Genomic DNA, 17,448 nt, shown 5'->3' with positions numbered 1-17,448 from the left:
TTCCTTCGGACATCGTCAGACTGATATCCTTCATTCTGTTCCTTCCATTCTTCTTCCTTTTATTGATATTTTACTTTATTAACAAAATATATGTTCTGTCTTTCTGCCCTCATCAGGGCCACCAAGGCTGCTAACAAATTAAAACATACATAATAAAATCACATTGAAACTAACCCTTAGTCATTAAAACAATTAAAACCCGAGCTAAAAATGCATAAAAAACATAAAGACAATAAATCATTAAACGGAGGATGGATCACTGATCACCAAACGAAACAAAAAAACCTTTCCCTGTTGAAGGAAGGCAACAACAGAAGGGGAGAGAGTTCTAGTGATGCTATTGAGAAAGCCCTCTCCCAGTTTGCCATATGCCTAGTCTCAGAAGATGAGGCTCCCAAATAAGGGCCCTCTGAGGTGACTGTAGTGCTCAGGCAGGCTCATAAGGTTGTAGGTGGTCCTCCACGTATGTTGGTCCCAAACCAAATAGGGCTTTAAAGGTCAGCACCAGCACCTTGCAATGTGCCTGGAAACAGATTGAGAGCCAGTGTAGATGGGCAATGACTGGAGTGATATGGCCTCCACAGTCTGCTCCAGTCAACATCCTGGCTGTAGTATTCTGCACCAATTGTTCCGAACAGTTTTCAAGAGCAGTCCCACGTAGAGCTCATTGCAGGTATCTAATCTTTGTGTCTTGTTAGACTATAAGGCTGAGGAGGTGCCTATACGCCTCTTGATTGGTGAGATCTACTTTGGGAGGCAGTTGTCTGAAAAGTGGGCTAGAACTATACCGTAGCAAGGGACTCGGTGGGGAGACAAAATCTCAGCCCCTCCACCCCAAGCTGGTGGTCCTCCCCATGCTATTTTCCCTCCTTCCTGCCCCCTCACAGCCCCACAGCTCTTCCCTTTTCCTGTGTCCTTCCTTGTCTCCGTTTTACTCCATCTCGCTTTGCTTCTCTACCCCCAGTCTCCCTCCTTGTCTTTGCTGTCTGCCCGTTTCTTCTCTACACATCAGGGTTTCCAAAACGAAACCGCAGCAGACATTTTTAATTACCCAGGCAACTGTTGTTGCCTAGGCAAACCAGAGTGGCTGCTGAGATCTTGTGAGGCCATCTCATGAGATCTTGGCATTTAAAAAAAATGTTTTCTCCTTTATTTTTAAAATTTAATATCAACATCTCCACTTTGAATACCCAGCCCCATTGTGCAATCTTTTTTGATCCGTACTCTGGGGCCAGGTTTACAATGAGATATATAGGTAAAAAAGTCCTACCGCTCAATGAACAGTACCTTACTCTTGTTCAAGGAACCTTCTTCTGTGGACTGGAGGAAGATGCAGCCTTTGGCCAGATGGTTAGAAGGAGCCCACTGGTTTAATTTGGACCTGGCCACCAATATCATGTTGTTGTGTCATGTTGCAGGACAGAGATAAGCAAAGTGATTGAGTTCATGCCACGGGCAAGTGACATACAGAAGAACTTTCAGAATTCCGCCCGCTGTAAATAAAGTATTGATACCTGTTCTAAAATTGTGCATGTTGTTTTTTCAAAAAAAACGTTAACACAGGTCAAGGTCCCAAGTATGTAAAAGTGTTTATCAACCTCCCCCGATCCATGGATTTTGAAGAAGCAGAAAGAAGCGAGCCCACTCAAGCTCTCGAACTATCGGCAGACGATATTAAAGAAGACAGTATTATCCAGCTTCGCTATGTGAAGTTTCAGAACGTTAACAGTGTAACTGTAAGTTAAAAGACTTTTAACTCTTGTCTTCCCGTCTTCCTGCAGATCATTTCAAACGACCACTTCCAAAACATGGTAGAACTTTGAAACCGTCCGCTGGGGCTGTGATACTTTAACAGAGACCAGTTTTGTCACTGGGTGTCTGTATCTGAACACGATCTTCATATGTCCTTAACAGTCCCTGTATAACAGTGAGAGACTAGGGCACTCAGGCTTTCTATAGCAGGAGGAGGGCAAGGTGAAGATGAGGCTAGACTGCCAAAAGTGGTCTGTTGTAAGTGACAGCAGAGGAATTCTGTGTTGTTCAGACTGGTAAGCAGGTGTGGTGTGCGAAGTTTCCCTACAGAGCACAAGAATACCAAGCGCGAGCTGCCAGTTCATTGCCTCTGGCCCTTACATTGTGTTTTCTCCCATGTTTGAAGATTGGGCCTGGCCACCAAGCACGGTGCTGTCATTGCACCATGGTTCAGAGCGTGAATGAATTGGTTAATTCTATTTGGGGAGCAGGCAGGACCATGTGACATGCTTTCTAAGAGACTTCCTTGTAGGCCCAGCTTATTCCCTGTCGTTCTCCCATCTGGCTATAGCTGGAGGGTGGCTTATAGGCTGGCATCAGTCTAAGTACCAGGTTCAAATCCTCCTGCAGGGTCGAATCCTGCCATTTATTTCAAACCTGTTTCCCATCAGTGTATGTGAAGTGTTGAGAGATGCCACCCAGCAAGGGACAGCTTGGGTCGGATCCATATTAAACTGGCTGCTTCCGCCAGTTCCTTATTCCCACTGCAGACCATCCCCATGTCACTTCATGTAGATCAGCGAGCTGCAGTGAGAAGGGGGAGGCAGGGAAGTTCCATTCTGCTGATGGAGAACTCCAACTGGATCGGACCCCTTGCCTTGCTTACTGCTTTTCATTGGATCCGAAAGACATGAGATGTTGGCTCTCCATTTTCTGTATCTCAGCGCTAAACTTTTACATTTCAGTTATTTGTCCAGTCCAATCAAGGAGATGAGGAAACAACGAGAATTGCATATTTCACGTTTATCGGAACGCCGGTCCAAGCGACAAATATGAATGATTTTAAGCGGGTATGTTCAAAGTCTGTCTCCAGTCAAAATGGTGTATTGCAGAAGCTGTGTGTATGTGTATGTGTATGGGGGGTAGTTTTAGCTGAAAGAGTGGGTTTTTTTTCATTTTGGCGTCTTAATGTACCTTGAACTTGCACTACAGCTTAGGCGCTGAAAGCATCTTGGCTAGATTTCTGTGTGTTTGCAAGGTGTTGAAGAATGCATGGTTTCTATAGGGACAGTTTGTGAAGACCAATGACATCTTAAGGCAGGGTTTTCCAAAGTGGGTTATTTTCTCTCCGGGAAGCCAAGATTTGGAAGGACGGGGAGAGCTTAGGGGAAGTTGCCATTAGTCTGCCGTTCTGCAGTACTGTGAGTGTCTGTGTTTCCACCAAAAAGTTTGGAACACTAGTATTTGGGTTTTGTAAAGAGGACATCGAGCAACATCCTTCTACCTCCAAGATGTACTTTACAGGTAGTAAAAGTGTAGAAAATTGTAAACCAGGTAGAAGACATAATTCAGATGGGGAGATGGCTTGGTGTTAAAGTTGATCCTGTGATCTCAGAAAGCGTTGCTTGGCTGTCTTTTTAATTACTTGGCTTTCCTTGAGTATCTTTCACGATTTCTCTGCATGTGGAAGGGCTAGGGGTCTCTTTCTTTTAAGCCAAACCAAATACACTCATGATACAAAAATGATTCTTAGCTTGTGTGCTGCGCTCACAGATAAGACAGTTAATACTGCTCTCAGGAAAGCCTGCCTTTTAAATTGGCAACAGGTAAGCGTAGTATTGTGAGACAGAGTGAAATGGGGGCCACCTGGCTAAGTAGCCAGTGCATGTTAAAATGATCTGAGTGATGCTAGGATTGGCGTGCCTGCCAGTTGACCAGTCAAATACTGCCAATGGAGGCCACCTACTTAACCCCAGTCAAATAGAATCGATATTCCATGATGCTAAGAATGTCACTGTTTGCGTCCTAAGCTGATTTTTGATACTCCAGGCTGGTGTCTTGTATCACAAAGAACACAACGCCCCCGTAAATACCAGACACAATAATACTGATTTCTATTCCAATTTTTTTCAATTAAAAGGCAAGTGTGCAAAATTATCGGTGCATAAATTGGTAAATAGTTTCAACATCAGCCACAGGTACATAGCAATATCAATTAAGTGCCTATGGCACATATCAGTATCAGTTATTGATATGTGCCTGTGGCTGATGTTGAATTTATTGTAATTTATTTACTAATTTATGTACTGATAATTTTGCACACTTGCACTTTAATAGAAGAAATTGGAATAGAAATCAGTATTATTGTGTCTGCTATTTACAGGGGCATTGTGTTCTTTGTGTTCTTTGTAATTGTTCATTACCTGTAAGGGCCCTAGTTGTTGTGGTGTCTTTTATTGGCAAGGAAGTGAGGGCTGCTTGCCCCCTGGCCTGCAGCAGTCAGTGGGAAACCTAGCAGTGTAGCACAGTTTCTCCTGCTTAACCACTAGGCATCTTCAGCGATTTCCTGAGCTGGCCGTCACTGACAACAATTACTGACTGACTAGGACTGCCCAAGTAAATTCATAAACTTGAAATTTTTTTTTAATGAATTTATAAATTTACTCTGTTTCAGAAGAACAAGGCTCAGTTGGCAGCAACGGGGAAGGGAAGGCGGGGAAGCCCCTCACTCCAATGGCAGTGCTTCACATCCAACCCTTCTTTAGTGTGGTGTGTTGAAGGGAGGATCCAACCATCTTGTGAGTGGCTCTTCCTCCAAGAGGAGTCTCCTTAGACTAGAAAATCACTTCAAACTCGAACCTAAAGGAAAGGCGGGGTATAAATATTTTAAGAAATAAATTTTGTTCATTGGAGTGGGAAGATAGGTGTGGGGTCCACCTCAGCGGAAGTATCAAACATTTTCATTGCTACATTGAAAACAATACTTTACAATAATTGGCCAGTCTTGTTTTGAACAGCCAGATACCCAACCTTAAGTGAGGTTTAAATCCCTGAAGGGAAAATCAGTGGCTGGAGCTAGGCATAAACACCTGAGAACCCCTGACTTAAGAAGTACATTCACATGTTTGCAATGCGCATGGTGGTGTGTTGTAGACTTTATAAAAATGGTTGCACAGAAGGAATTAGCACTGCACAGAGAGCTTGTGCATTTCTCCAGTGTGGTCAGAGTTGACTTTGGTTTTTACATTTTGTACATTGTAGCCAGCCCAGTGTCTTTCTGCTTGTCCACAACTTTCTTGTTGCTGTTTTTCATGCCCATTTCCTTCTAAAATAACTGCATGCGCAGTATATATTATGTTCCTATGGAGAGATGGAGAGTGCCCTCAAGTCACAGCTGACTTATGGCGACTCCTGGTGGGGTTTTCTTGGCAAGAGACTAACAGAGCTGGTTTGCCATTGCCTCTGCAACCCTGGTCTTCATTGGAGGCCTCCCCTCCCATTACTAACCAAGGTCAACTCTGCTTAGCTTCTGAGATCTGACGAAATCAGGTTCTCCTGGGCTATCCAGGTCAGGGCTATGTTCCTATGTAGGAAAGTGTTTTTTAAAATGCTGGGCAAAATTAGCAAAGAGGCTTGAGTATGCTGAGTCGGAGTGGAACTTTCCCACTGCAGTCTGCTATGCCTCCCCCCCCCTTCCCCCCTCCCACGCCAGTTCTACTCCTGGACTAGTAAAAGTGCCACCACCATGAGTAATTAAAAGTATTGGATTCAACCCTTGGTATTCAGGGCACTGTGGAACAAGCCACTGCTACAGATAGTGAATGCTCTGTATAGCCAGTTGAGTACCCTGATGCAAGAGAAGCCAGTGTTGCAGAAGGCAGAATTTGTGGCAGTGGCAACTTGTCATGTTGGGGGAGAGAAATCCACTAAAACACCCTTCTTTGTTGAACCATGGTTCGTGAGCTCTGTTATTTGCATCTAGTTTCCCTCAGAATCAGTGAACTTAGCAGTCTTCCTCGGATCACTTAAGACAACCTCATGCTCTGCAAAGCTTCACTCAGGCACACACATTTGTTTAGTTTTATACGTAGCGATCCCGTGTTTGCCATGTTCACATCCTGAGATGAGTTAGAGGCAAGTCAGTTGAGCATAACAATCCAAGGGATCTTTTTTCCTTTTGTAGACTTTGATAATTCATTGTTATGAAAACGGTATTGGAGATTTCAGTTAACTTACAGACTATGCAGGTTGAGTTTTACAAGGGGGTTGGAGGATTCATGCTGTCAGTCCTTGGCAAGTAAATCCCCAAGTTCTCCACATCACTCACACAGGTGATTTGGTTGAAGTAAACTTTATTAGAGATCCATCAGGTTCAAGGTGCTCAGACAGTGAAATTGGCAGAAGTGACGTGTAGAGGGAAAGCATGGTTAGTTATAGAATAAAGTCCCACCCCCAGGTTAGCAGCCTGTTAAAATTCTGTCGTGAACGCCAGAGACAAAAAGTTTCAAAGTTTAGACTACGATAGGAAACAATAGCAAGTGAGGAATGAAATCATCCTTGTTCTCATGGCAGATACGATTCAGTCTAGCTGCACCTGGCTGCAAGGCTGTCGGCTACAGAAGTGAAAGTGTTTAGCTTCAAAGGAGAGAGGACACAGTGAACCTCTAAACAACACACATTGAAAGGCACTCGGAACTCTTTACAGTGTCAGGAGACTACTGGGCATCACACAACACACCCATGGCATGTATTGCAGGCTGGCATACATGACACATGCCTTATTTTATTTTATATTTGCAGTGAATTTCTTTAATGACTAGCTGTGTTTGAACCAAAGTGCCATTTATGTGAATTTTCTTGTCTCAGAAAGTGGCAGCACCGCCACCTGAGCTTGCCAGGTGAGCACTTGATGAGCTCTCCTAACCTCCTCTTACAGGTGATGCTGTGATGGGAGAGGTTAGCGCCCTCTCGATTTGAAGTGCATAAGAAGGGGAGGGGGTATTATTGGGCCTGGAGACTATATTGGGGGCTAGAATGGGAAGTCCCTGAGATCTCACCACAGTGAGATTCCAGCTGCTTATTCTTGCACTTAGAGCTGCAGAACATTAAATAGAAGAATGTAGGTTGGCTGCATCTGAGCATGTAAAGAGAAAAAAATGTGCTTCCGTTTTGAAAAGTTCACATCATTCTGCCTCAAATTAAAACAAGGGCATCCTTAGAAATGCAGGATTTGTTTTTATCATTGCATCAATAGGATTGCAATATTGCAGTAATATAACAAGACTTCTAGATGTGTTCAGCATTGCAGAAATCATGAATAGGGCCAAGTCTTCATAGCCTTTTGATCTTTTTCTCAGTGGGCACTCACCTCTGTTACATCTCCTTCAGAATTAATTTCTGTTACTAATTTCTGCTATGATCTTAACAGCTCTTCCTCTTGTGCAGTAATCGGAATTCAGATTAAAATCCAGGCAGATAATAACTAGACTTTTTCTCTTAAAAAAAAAAAAACTTCCCTGAAGGAGGCAGCTAGTGTTTTGTTGGGTTGTAAGTGTCCACTAACAACGACCAATGTCTGATGCTTTACAAACTGCAAAAAGCATAGCAATGTTTGCAGTAATCTCACAGTCACTCTTTTTGTTTTAAGGGCGTCACATCTGAGTTTCCCTTGCTCAGTGTGAACTGCCCAGTTTGATGCAGCTCAACAGCCATGATGTGTGTTGGCCTGGCAGATGTTCTTGGTTGGATCCAGAAATGTCCTTCCACTGGAGTAACACACTAAGAGCAAAGCTACAAGTGACTTTCTTCACATGGAGAACACTTGATTTTTCTCGCAAGGTTACCTGGGAAGTGAAGTCCGAGTGGTCCTTCCCCTCTCTGTTAGAATCGCTGTCTGAAGAGCCACAAGAGGGCTTTGTTTGGGGGCAGGCAGCTGCTACTTTCTCCCAGGGCGTCCTGCAGGCTACCTGCTCCTGGGGACCTGCTCTGGAAGCAGCAGCGTCAGTGAAGCTTCAGCCGCAGCGACAGCAGAATAATCTGCAGCAGATCCTTCCACTGTCACTGCAGCTGAAGCTTCACCGATGCGGCCACTTTCTCCAGAGCAGCTCCCCAGGAGCAGGCAGCCCGCAGGACACCCTGGGAGAAAGTAGCAGCTGCCCGCCCCCAAACAAAGACCCCTTGTGGCTCTTCAGGCAGCGATTCTAACAGAGAGGGGAAGGACATTTGGACTTCACTTCCCAGGTAACCTTGCGAGAAAAATCTAGTGTTCTCCACGTGAAGAAAGTCACTTGTAGCTTTGCTCTAAGTGAAATGGCACTTCTGTAGGCGGAGAGGAGGAGTGATTTTTTCCAATACTGTCCCCCCCAGCAAGAATTTAGCCAGAGGGGGGAAGGCCAGGTAGTCCCATTCCACAAACTTTGTTCTACTTACAGTTCTGTGGGAATGCAGGAATTGATCGCCTTGTCACAGTCCCTGTAGGTATAGTAACTGATAGAGCTACATTCAGCTTGGCGGTCGAAAAGGCCTGCACATTTTGGTCTGAAGCATTCCCAGTGGCACTTACATTCTGTATAAAGAATGAAGTCCATATTAAAAGGCAAATTCACAGCTCTATGTCTTACCTTGCTGGCACATTGGTTAATTAACTGCTGTACCATAGTGTCGGATGATAATACTATATCTGAGAAGGTTTTAAAAAAATCAGCCTTTCCAGATTAACCTGCTAGGAAGTCTATAAATCCAAGCAACAGCACGAGAGGTGGTTTGATTCCCTTTTGACTGACTTACGTTGAATAAAAACTTGCAGTGCTTGGCATGCTGCATGCGTTGCTGAATAGCTGCAGGCTTAAATTTAGCCTGCACAAAGAGGGGTCGGTCCTTCCCTGTAAGTTCAGGTAAAACTTGACCAGATCGTCTTACTTACTTTTTACTCCTTGCTAGAGTTCCTTCCTGCCACTCGCTTGGTGTTGGACGGTAGTCAGTGTGCAGGTGCATGAGACACGCGTCCATTTTTTACCCCCTGTGGCATGATGCTTCCATTCATTCGTGTTCATTTGGTGGCTTTTTTTTCCTTTGCTTCATTCTAACGCTCTTGTTTTACTATCTTTCAGCATTTCCCTGGCCCCAAGAGATAACATTGCAGAAGATATAGATATGTCTTTTTAAAATGGTCTGTCCTTCCACTACCCTGTCCCAGTTCCCCCTGCTCTTCTAGCGTCTGCCTTGTCTTTCCCACAATTTCACTGCTTCCGGTGCCATCGCTGCCTACTCTTCTCCGCCTTCTGGGACTGCGTTCCTGGGCCTCTTCTTTTCTCACGGACTCGTCGCTTTTGTTTTCACCATACCATTTAAAAATCTTTCTCATACAGTGTTGCTTTTCAAATGTCTTGTTGTGTTACCCGCCAGGCGGCTTGCATCTCTAATTTGGATGCTTCGTATCTTGAGAAGCCAATTCATACTTGTCTTTTTTTAATGATGTTTTCCAGGAAGTTATCTTACAATTTTATTGTGTGTTGAGTAATTGGGGGGACGGTGCTTTTGCAAGATCACTTTGTGTTGGGAAGATCTAAGGTTGCCGCATTGGTCAGTTGATCACCCATGAATCGAGGGATACCATGGATCAGGGGGCAAAATTTCTTGATTTTGTGTAGTTGTCATTTGTTAGCAAGAACAGGAGTGAGGGGCTGTGTACTCTTTAGCCCTGCAGTAGTCAGAGACAATCCAGGTGACATAGCAAAGCTGCCCCTGTCAGCCTCATGCTAGAATATATGTCGGAAGGCGGGGCCTGCTTCCTACTTGGCACAGTTTTCTTTAAAAAAAACCCAAACAATATTTTTTAAAAAACAGCTGCTATTACCTTGCCTTGTTTCTGTAGTAGTTTCATTTTAAAAAATCCAAAATGTAGGCTAGCCCTGATATTCCAGGTAGGTAGCCACAGAGATGTTTAGTGCAGTCAGAGGTCATTTCGTAGAAAAAGAGCTTGAGGAACTTATTAGCATAACTCATTGGCATAACTCATCAGCATATGCCACACCCCTTGCCATCACCAGAAGTGTGTCAGTAGCATAAACTATTTGCATATGCCACACCCTCTGACATCACCTATCCTGGCTGTTTTGGACCCAATCCTAGCCACTCAGGGCCAAAATTGGGCCCAAAATGGCAAAAAGGAGCTGAAAATGGCCGAAAAGGGGCCCAAAATGGTCAGGATCAGGCCACTGCTGAGTGGGAGAGTGATCGACCACCCGTCAGAGGCCCGATCTGGGCCGTTTTGGCCCCACTCCAGGCTGAAACAGGCCCAAAATGGCTGACAGTCAGGTGGGCGGGGCCGCCTGACATGTGACCTCTTTGGGGAACTGCCGGAACTGCGTTCCTTTGCGTTCCCCCTCAAAATGAGCCCTGAGTGCAGTGATAGTCAAAACTTTTTTTGAAATCAGACCCACTTGTACACTTTCTGTCTTCGGAGGCCCACTTGTCAAGTAACTCTGCACTACTTTTTCACCTCCCCCTGCATAAAATCCAGGAATCTTGCATAATCTGAATGCAAACTGCATTTTATATGTTTACGTGCACCCTTTAAAAAAGTTATGCATGCACCGTCTTGGTTGAAACAAGATCCTTCATGAAAAGAAAAAAAGGGGGGGTGGCATTTCTACTGAGCAGGAAGCCAAGATAAGGCAGAAACCTCCATTTACCAGAATTGGAAAGCGTGAAGGATAGGCGGGCCAGTTGTCTTATGGAAGACGTGTCCAGGACAGACCGTTCCACCCTACTTCAATCCCCCTTTTTCTCCAAGCATTCAAGGTGGTGTATGTCGTTCCCTCTTCATTTTGTCTCACCACATTAATCCTGTGTAGATGGTTGGAATGAGAAAGGGAGGGAGGGACCAGAAGCGCTCTTGGCTGTGAAATTTAAACCAGTAGATATGATGAGGCAAGATAATAAAATTAGAGGCTTCTTCCTCTCAGCTGACGTATTGTAGTAACGGTTAGGTCTTAATCCCAAGAAGAAACTCAAGAAGGGCAGGCCCATTATCGAAAGAACCTCAGTGACACGGGCTCTGTGTGTCCTTTGAATGCTACCATCTTCCGGGGCCATTTTTCATTCTGAGACAGGAAACCTGCTCTGTAGCTGAATGGCAACACGCCCTAAAAGGGGTAGAACTGGGTGAAAGGACTACTTTGCCTACCTTGGCGGCGACCTGCTCTAGCTCAGCTGGAGGTCACTTCTACCTGTAGTCAGAAGGCTGCGAGTCATTCGCCCCCCAAAATATGTGATCTGAACAGAGGGAAACGAATCACGTGGAGCTTCTGTATTAAGTGCCAGATTAATGAGGAATTGCCTTGCTGCTTTTTTAGCCATGCATATCAGTTGCTTGGTTGGTAAGGAAGAGAGCACACCATCCGTTCCGACTGTGCTGACAAAATACCAAAATACCAATGTCAGAATGTTTAATTTTTCAGGTAATTCACATGGGCCAGTTGACCATTTCCCCCTTCTGAATGGTATAGATGTAAAAGAAAATTTTGGATTGGTTGGTCTACCTCTGCTAACCTCGTAATTGTTTAATTTTTGGATGTAATTCTGCTTAATCCAAACTGGAGCACTTTGCTTTGAAACACAAGTGAAGAATAAATGTTTCACTCCTTTGTTCTGGTTTAATTTTGTGTTTTTATAACCTAATTAATCAAATCTTAACGTTTGAAAATTTTTACCCAATATTGTGGTGACGTGAGACTTTAATTCCATTTTGGTCTGTACACTTTAGAAAGTTCCTGTCTGCATGCCACTGTATAGTAATCCGTGTTCTGCAGGGTTAACCTAGTCCTTATTTGGAGACGGGGAAGATTGGGAGTCACTTCTTTACAAACTGGTGAATATCAGATATTGAACTTCAGAGGTTGTCAAGCTTCCTGCTACTTTGTTACCAGATAATACAGAAAAATGTCTTCTTAAATGCATAGTTGACCTGTGAAATTAATGTCCCCAGTATGCCTGTTGGGTAGGTACCATTCTGTTACCTGTAAAGAGAAGGTAGCTTGAGGGTTACTGTGCTGTGTTTCTTCTGAAAACAAAAGTGGTGGTAGAACTGGACTCTTCTCCTTGCCTTATTCTGTTGAAGCCGTTCATAGCAGGCAAAAATAGCACTTACTAGGTGTTAGTACAGCAAGCAAGTATATACAAATATAAGTTACAGGTTTCTACATAAACTGAGACTTGAAATCTTCATCCCTAATTTGAAAATTAGATGGTTTATGACTGATGTATTCACACCTTGCTCCTAAGTACCTAAATTTCAATGCTGTGAAACCTTCTCTACCTTCCAACCGACTCCCAATAAATACGTATTCAGAAATAAGCCCCATTGGCTGCAGTAGGGTTCACAGCAAAAAAATGATATGATTAAGAAAGAGGGGACTGATTCTGTCACTGTCTGACCAGTTTCAGTCTTCTCTCTCAGGCTTCCATGAGGAATCAGTCAGTCGTCATACTGAGTCCTTGGAGTGGCTGTCTGTTTTTATGGCGCTTTAAGTTCTTGTAAGCCATCTTGGACTACGGAGAGATGGAATAACATTCTTGCCAGTGACAATACCTAGACGCCGCAGATCTGAGCTAACCGTTTCAGAGCCTCCGCTGGTTGAATCATATTTTTCAGTCTTTGCACTGGAAGCCAAAACAGCCATCTTGGATTGTATTGTGAAGATGCGTCAAAGTATCAGAACTTGCTTATAATCAATACAGCTGCCTGTTCCTGCCAGAGGTCTGGTGAAGTTGTTGGTCACTTTCCATTGAGAGGTTCTGGTGGAATTTCAGCTTGACAATCTAGAACTTCATGAGGTCACTGGGGAAGCCCACGACCATAATTTAGTGTTCAGTACCTCACAACCCGTTTGCTTGGGCTTTACCCCAGAGCAGGACATGGAGTGATGCCTATATCGGAATCGACATCAGAATGTAGACACAAAAAGCTAGGCCCGTGAATTGGGGGAGGGAGTTGTATTCAGCTCAACTCTGGCATGTTCTCATAACTCAAAACGAGTATGTGATGACTTGATTTGTTGGCTGGATAAGGTTTAATTTTCCTGCTCTATCCTTTATTGTTTTGCTGTGGGCCAAATTAGGTTTATAAGCTCTTTTACCCCATCCCTGCCCTCTCATGAATGCATGTAGAAGAGAGAAACGCTCCCAGCAGTCTCTAGCGTCTGTAATTGTGTGGGCGTGAGTCCGTTTGTCTGTCAGTTCCCCCCAGGTAACTTGACCTTTCTCTTTCCATAGGTGGTAGGCAAGAAAGGAGAGAGCCACTAGGTTACAAAGAAAACACTTGGAAGGCCTTAACTGCAATCAACACAAGATCATCCTATTATCTCTGACTCCTGGGCAACCGATTGATCTGACACAAGAGAGAGACTCTCCGTCTATTCCATTTTAATACCATTACAAATCGCTGCATTTTGTTAGTACGGGATATCACTCAAGTGTTTACTGTTGTAATCTTGGGACGTGAATTTGTAAATAAAATTCATTAATTTTGCCAAGTTGCACAGTGGAAGATGTGGCTTTTGCATTGAAGATCACTAAAAAGGTTGAAGCTGGACTCATAGCTTGTTCTTGTGTGTATCATTTTTTTTCTTTCATTGAAGATATTTAAACATCTATAATATTCTAAAAATCTCTGATTTACAGGTGTTTTTTACTAAGTGATAACTGATATCAAGGTATTTTAAAGCAGTTCATCTTCTGAAAACTCGGTTTCCTCTTGTAAATCAAAAAGCTTTGATCAGGAACTAATTTTTCCAGGGCTCCACTTTTACTAAGGGAGTAGATATCTGGCTTCTCAAGACCGTCATGCTCTGGCTCACTGTCAAGACGCCCATCACACTTCGTTTGCCTCTGAGAATGACAGCTGGAGGGAGGGTGCAAAGGCAGTACTTGGGCAGCTCAGGTAGGCTTAAGGGCCACCAGTTGCTGACTCCCCGTTGTGCAAACTCTAAATGTTGGTGGCACTCAAGTGCTTCTACTGAACCATTCACCGCAAAAGGGACTGCTGGTTCTTCAGCATACAGACTGTTGAAATGATCTTGCTATTTCTGCTGCAATGACATCTTAAGCCTGCCAGTATAGGACAGAATTGACTGGCTCTGTCCTCTGTGTCTCAGATATCTACTCTCCTCCACCTTATTAATACACAGGATTGCATCCACTTTCCTACCCTGACAGTTAAAACTGTGGTGGGGGCCTCTCCACTGTCCCTTTCCACTGTTGCTATTCAATCTTCCTTGAATCTGCCTTTTACTGAATGAGACGGTTCATCTGTCGGGGTCCATATTGTCTACTCTGACTGGCAGCTGCTCTCTGGGGTCTCGAGCAGAGGTTTTTTCACATCAGCTATTGCCCGATCCCTTTACCTGAAGATTTATTTATTTTATTTATTTTCTTAAATTTATAGTCCGCCCTCCCCAAACAGGTGGGCTCAGGGCAGATCACAACAACTTAAAACACACTACACAATTTATCAGCAGTAACCATTAAAATATAAATCATGTATATAATTCATTTAAAAACATATATTACCACTATATAAATACAGCTATAACAATAGAGAACATGGCAGCACGTTATACATTCACCTGTCACCGTCCATAGAGCAGTTTACAGCAACCATATAAAAGATGGGAGGTGTCATTGGGCAGGAGGGCACAAAATATCACCCCCCCCACACACACACACACTCGGGGTGGGGGGGGCACCGCCCAGCACCACCCGTATGCCTGGCGGAACAGCTCCGTCTTGCAGGCCCAGTGAAATGCTAACAAGTCCTGCTGGGCCCTGGTCTCGCAAGACAGAGTGTTCCACCAGGTTGGGGCCAGGGCCGAAAACACCCTGGCCCTGGTCGATGCTAGGTGGGATTGAGCCTGTGCTCTTCTGCATGCTGGGGGATTGAGCCTGTGCTCTTCTGCATGCAAAGCAGCAGGTGCTATACCACTGAGTCATGGTCTTTCCCATAATACTACTGCGAGGATGGAAGGCAAGAAGACTAACTCACTTCTTGTATGCCAAGTAGAGATCCTTACGTGTTGCACCAGAATATAACGTTTGAATAATTGTCTTCAGAACTTCTCTGATAACGATACTTCGTTACGGGCAGCTCTTGGCCAACGAAAGCTTTCTTCAGTTTGAATTTCTTGCTATCCTTTATTCAAACATGCCACAAATACATATCCAAATGCCAAAATGATACAGGCAACGGGACTAAGTTTTGCAGAACATTTCTTCATACTCATCTTCTACATTGTCTCACGGTAAAGATAAAACAGGACGAGATGGAAGAAGTGACCACGTTGCGGTTTCGTGTTGTCCTAAAGTAACTTTGCAGAGGCAGTCTAATCTTTTACTCTTCCATTTCTTTTCCCAGATTTAAACTCAGTGGGAGAGGAAAAACTGTCATTGGCAAAAAATTCTGATATCTGTGTATTTGGAGTCTTTTTAAAAACATTTATTGCTAAACTTTTAATGGCATTACAGGAGCTCTGTGGGAGGTTTAATACTGAAATATTTAAGGCAGATAGTTATCTTTATCAAAGGACGAGTGTCTAAGCTTGATTGCTTTAAGCCTCTTCTGCAAATCTCCTTGGCAGAACGCCCTCTCAAGAATTTTTCCTAAGTCGTACGCTGACCAGCGCCATGTCCGTATGTGGCTGCTTTCTAATTCACAGTAAATTTTAACAAAGACGTTTTAATTGGAATAATTACTTTGTTGACTTAAATTTGTTGCTTTTCTAAGTACAATAAATCCCAACAAAAATTTAAATCCTAGCCTCATTAGCATTTGGAGGGAGAGGGGGTGTTAAACGCTGTAGGCATTTTTCTTGCGTCTTGGCAGATTTAGGCATTAATGCCAAACTAAACTCTTGTGCGCAAAGAGTTGGACACAGTCCACTAGAAATATCTCCTGTGGAAGCCACCTTGGAAAATTGAACCGAACTAGCAAAGGAACCCAGCTGGTTTTTCAGCCAAGCCGCGGCTTGGGGCAGCGCAGTGAGGAGAAAGCACATGTGTTGCTGTTACTCAACTCACTGCTAACTATCAACAGCATGCAAGACAAAAGGTATTGGATCTTGGACCTGTGCTACCTGGCAGCTCTAAGGAGAGCTCTGTGGTATTGCACAGGGGTTCAATTGGGAACTTAGCAGTCTTAATCAGAGGCAAGCAGGGTGCCTTAGTTGGGTATGACAATACGCTTTGAACCAGCCTTACCAAGGAGAGAGGAGGAACAACTGAGCTCTAACTTGGTTCTAGGTAACTTCAAGAGGTGCTCTGATTAGGATGGCCTGGGCTAGCCACCCCCCCCCCCATCTCATCTGATCTCAAAAGCTAAGTAAGGTTGGTACTCCCATCCGAGACTTCCAAGGAAGCCCAGGGTCGCCTCAGCTTATCTCTTTTCTTGAAAGCCTTGCGGGGTCTCCATAAGTTGGCCGCAACTTGGCAGCTTTTCTCACACACACACCTTCAATGGTGCGTGTCCATGAGAGTCGTCCAGTGGACTGATCCCTCCACCCTTTTGTGATGTGCTTCCATTAATCTGAATTTGCAAATCCTTGACTAGCTCAGAGGAAAACCACCAGGGATCAGGAAAAAAAAAGGTATTGGGTTGTCCCCCAAAGGGGGCAAAAATGTAGAGGGTGGATAAAGGAAGTAGGTTTGGATGGAAGGAGCTTCTATCCTGGGATTGGAGGGTTAAGGAAAGCTGTGAGGATCCAGTGGATCCACCTAGCAAAGAAATAGGGTTGGTAATCAAGAAGCAGGAAGAGAGGAAGAATTGGGAGTACTGTCCCAATACAGACTCACACTGGCAGCAGGCAAGGGACAACTCCCAAGTTGTCCGAGCAGGGCAGCACCCAGTTCCAAGGTTCAGGCACCAACTGGGCACACTCACAGCTTCAAGTCCAAAGGGGGATTCCAAAAACACATCCACAGGAACAGGCCAAGGTCAGGGACAAGAAAAGCAGCAAGGTCAGTAGTGAGCGGACTCATTGCTTCCACACAGCCATTCCCTCTTCGGCTGCTTTTAAGCCTCACTGTGCTCAGCTGCTTGTGCTATAGCATGCACCTGCCGGCTGTCTCAGTCCTGCTCCTGCGAGCACTTATCATCACTAATGATGCTGGGCCGGTGCTGTGCTGCTAGCCTGGTACTGCGCCTTCTGGCTTGGAGGGCTCTTCTAGCCCTCTGGCAGCGCTCCCGAGGCTCTGGTGATGAAGGGGGAGAGCTGGCCTGCACCCGGCTTTCTGTTGCCAGCCCAGGGCTGGGAAGCTGAGGAACCGATGTGCTGGGACCTGGCTGTGGATCAGTATCTGAGCCTTCAGAGCCTGCCTCCTCCTGCAGTGTCTCTGCCACTGGCTGTGGATCTGGGTCAGGTTCACCAGCTGCCTCTTCCTCAGAAGAGTCCTCTGAGTCACTCTGCTCCACTGGGCCAGGTTGGTCCATGACAAGTAGGTTCACAGAGGGAAAGTGAAAAGGGAGAGATTAGGTTGAACTCTTTTCTGCCCTGTAGCAAGATCTGGTTCCAATTTCACCTTAAGCTAGATTTCTGAGGTATGACCTTTCGAGACCCAACGCTTCGACTCGCAAAAGCTCATACCTCTGAAACTGTCTTCCTGTCCTGTAGAAGTGGTCCTCATTGCATGTCAGCAGGTAAAAGT

General features: G+C 44.6%; 1 protein-coding gene across 2 annotated transcripts in view; it reads left to right on the top strand.

The window, feature by feature from the left end:
• TXNL1 (thioredoxin like 1) overlaps positions 1-13,345 on the top strand; it is a 33,804-nt gene extending 20,459 nt beyond the window's left edge. Inside the window, exons 6-8 of one of the 2 annotated variants that reach the window (XM_054987301.1) lie at positions 1,564-1,736; positions 2,718-2,822; positions 13,027-13,345. In XM_054987301.1, the coding sequence (XP_054843276.1) occupies positions 1,564-1,736; positions 2,718-2,822; positions 13,027-13,056 (308 nt within the window). In that variant the 3' untranslated portion in view covers positions 13,057-13,345. Of the gene's footprint in view, positions 1-1,563; positions 1,737-2,717; positions 2,823-8,861; positions 11,413-13,026 lie in introns of those variants that run through there. The other variant, XM_054987302.1, reaches the window with a different exon arrangement.
• The last annotated feature ends 4,103 nt before the right edge of the window (positions 13,346-17,448 follow it).

Source organism: Eublepharis macularius, chromosome 8 (genome assembly GCF_028583425.1).
Source record: "Eublepharis macularius isolate TG4126 chromosome 8, MPM_Emac_v1.0, whole genome shotgun sequence".
NCBI lineage: Eukaryota > Metazoa > Chordata > Lepidosauria > Squamata > Eublepharidae > Eublepharis > Eublepharis macularius.
Note: the sequence above shows the minus strand (reverse complement) of the source record. Positions and strands in the feature narration are given on the sequence as shown.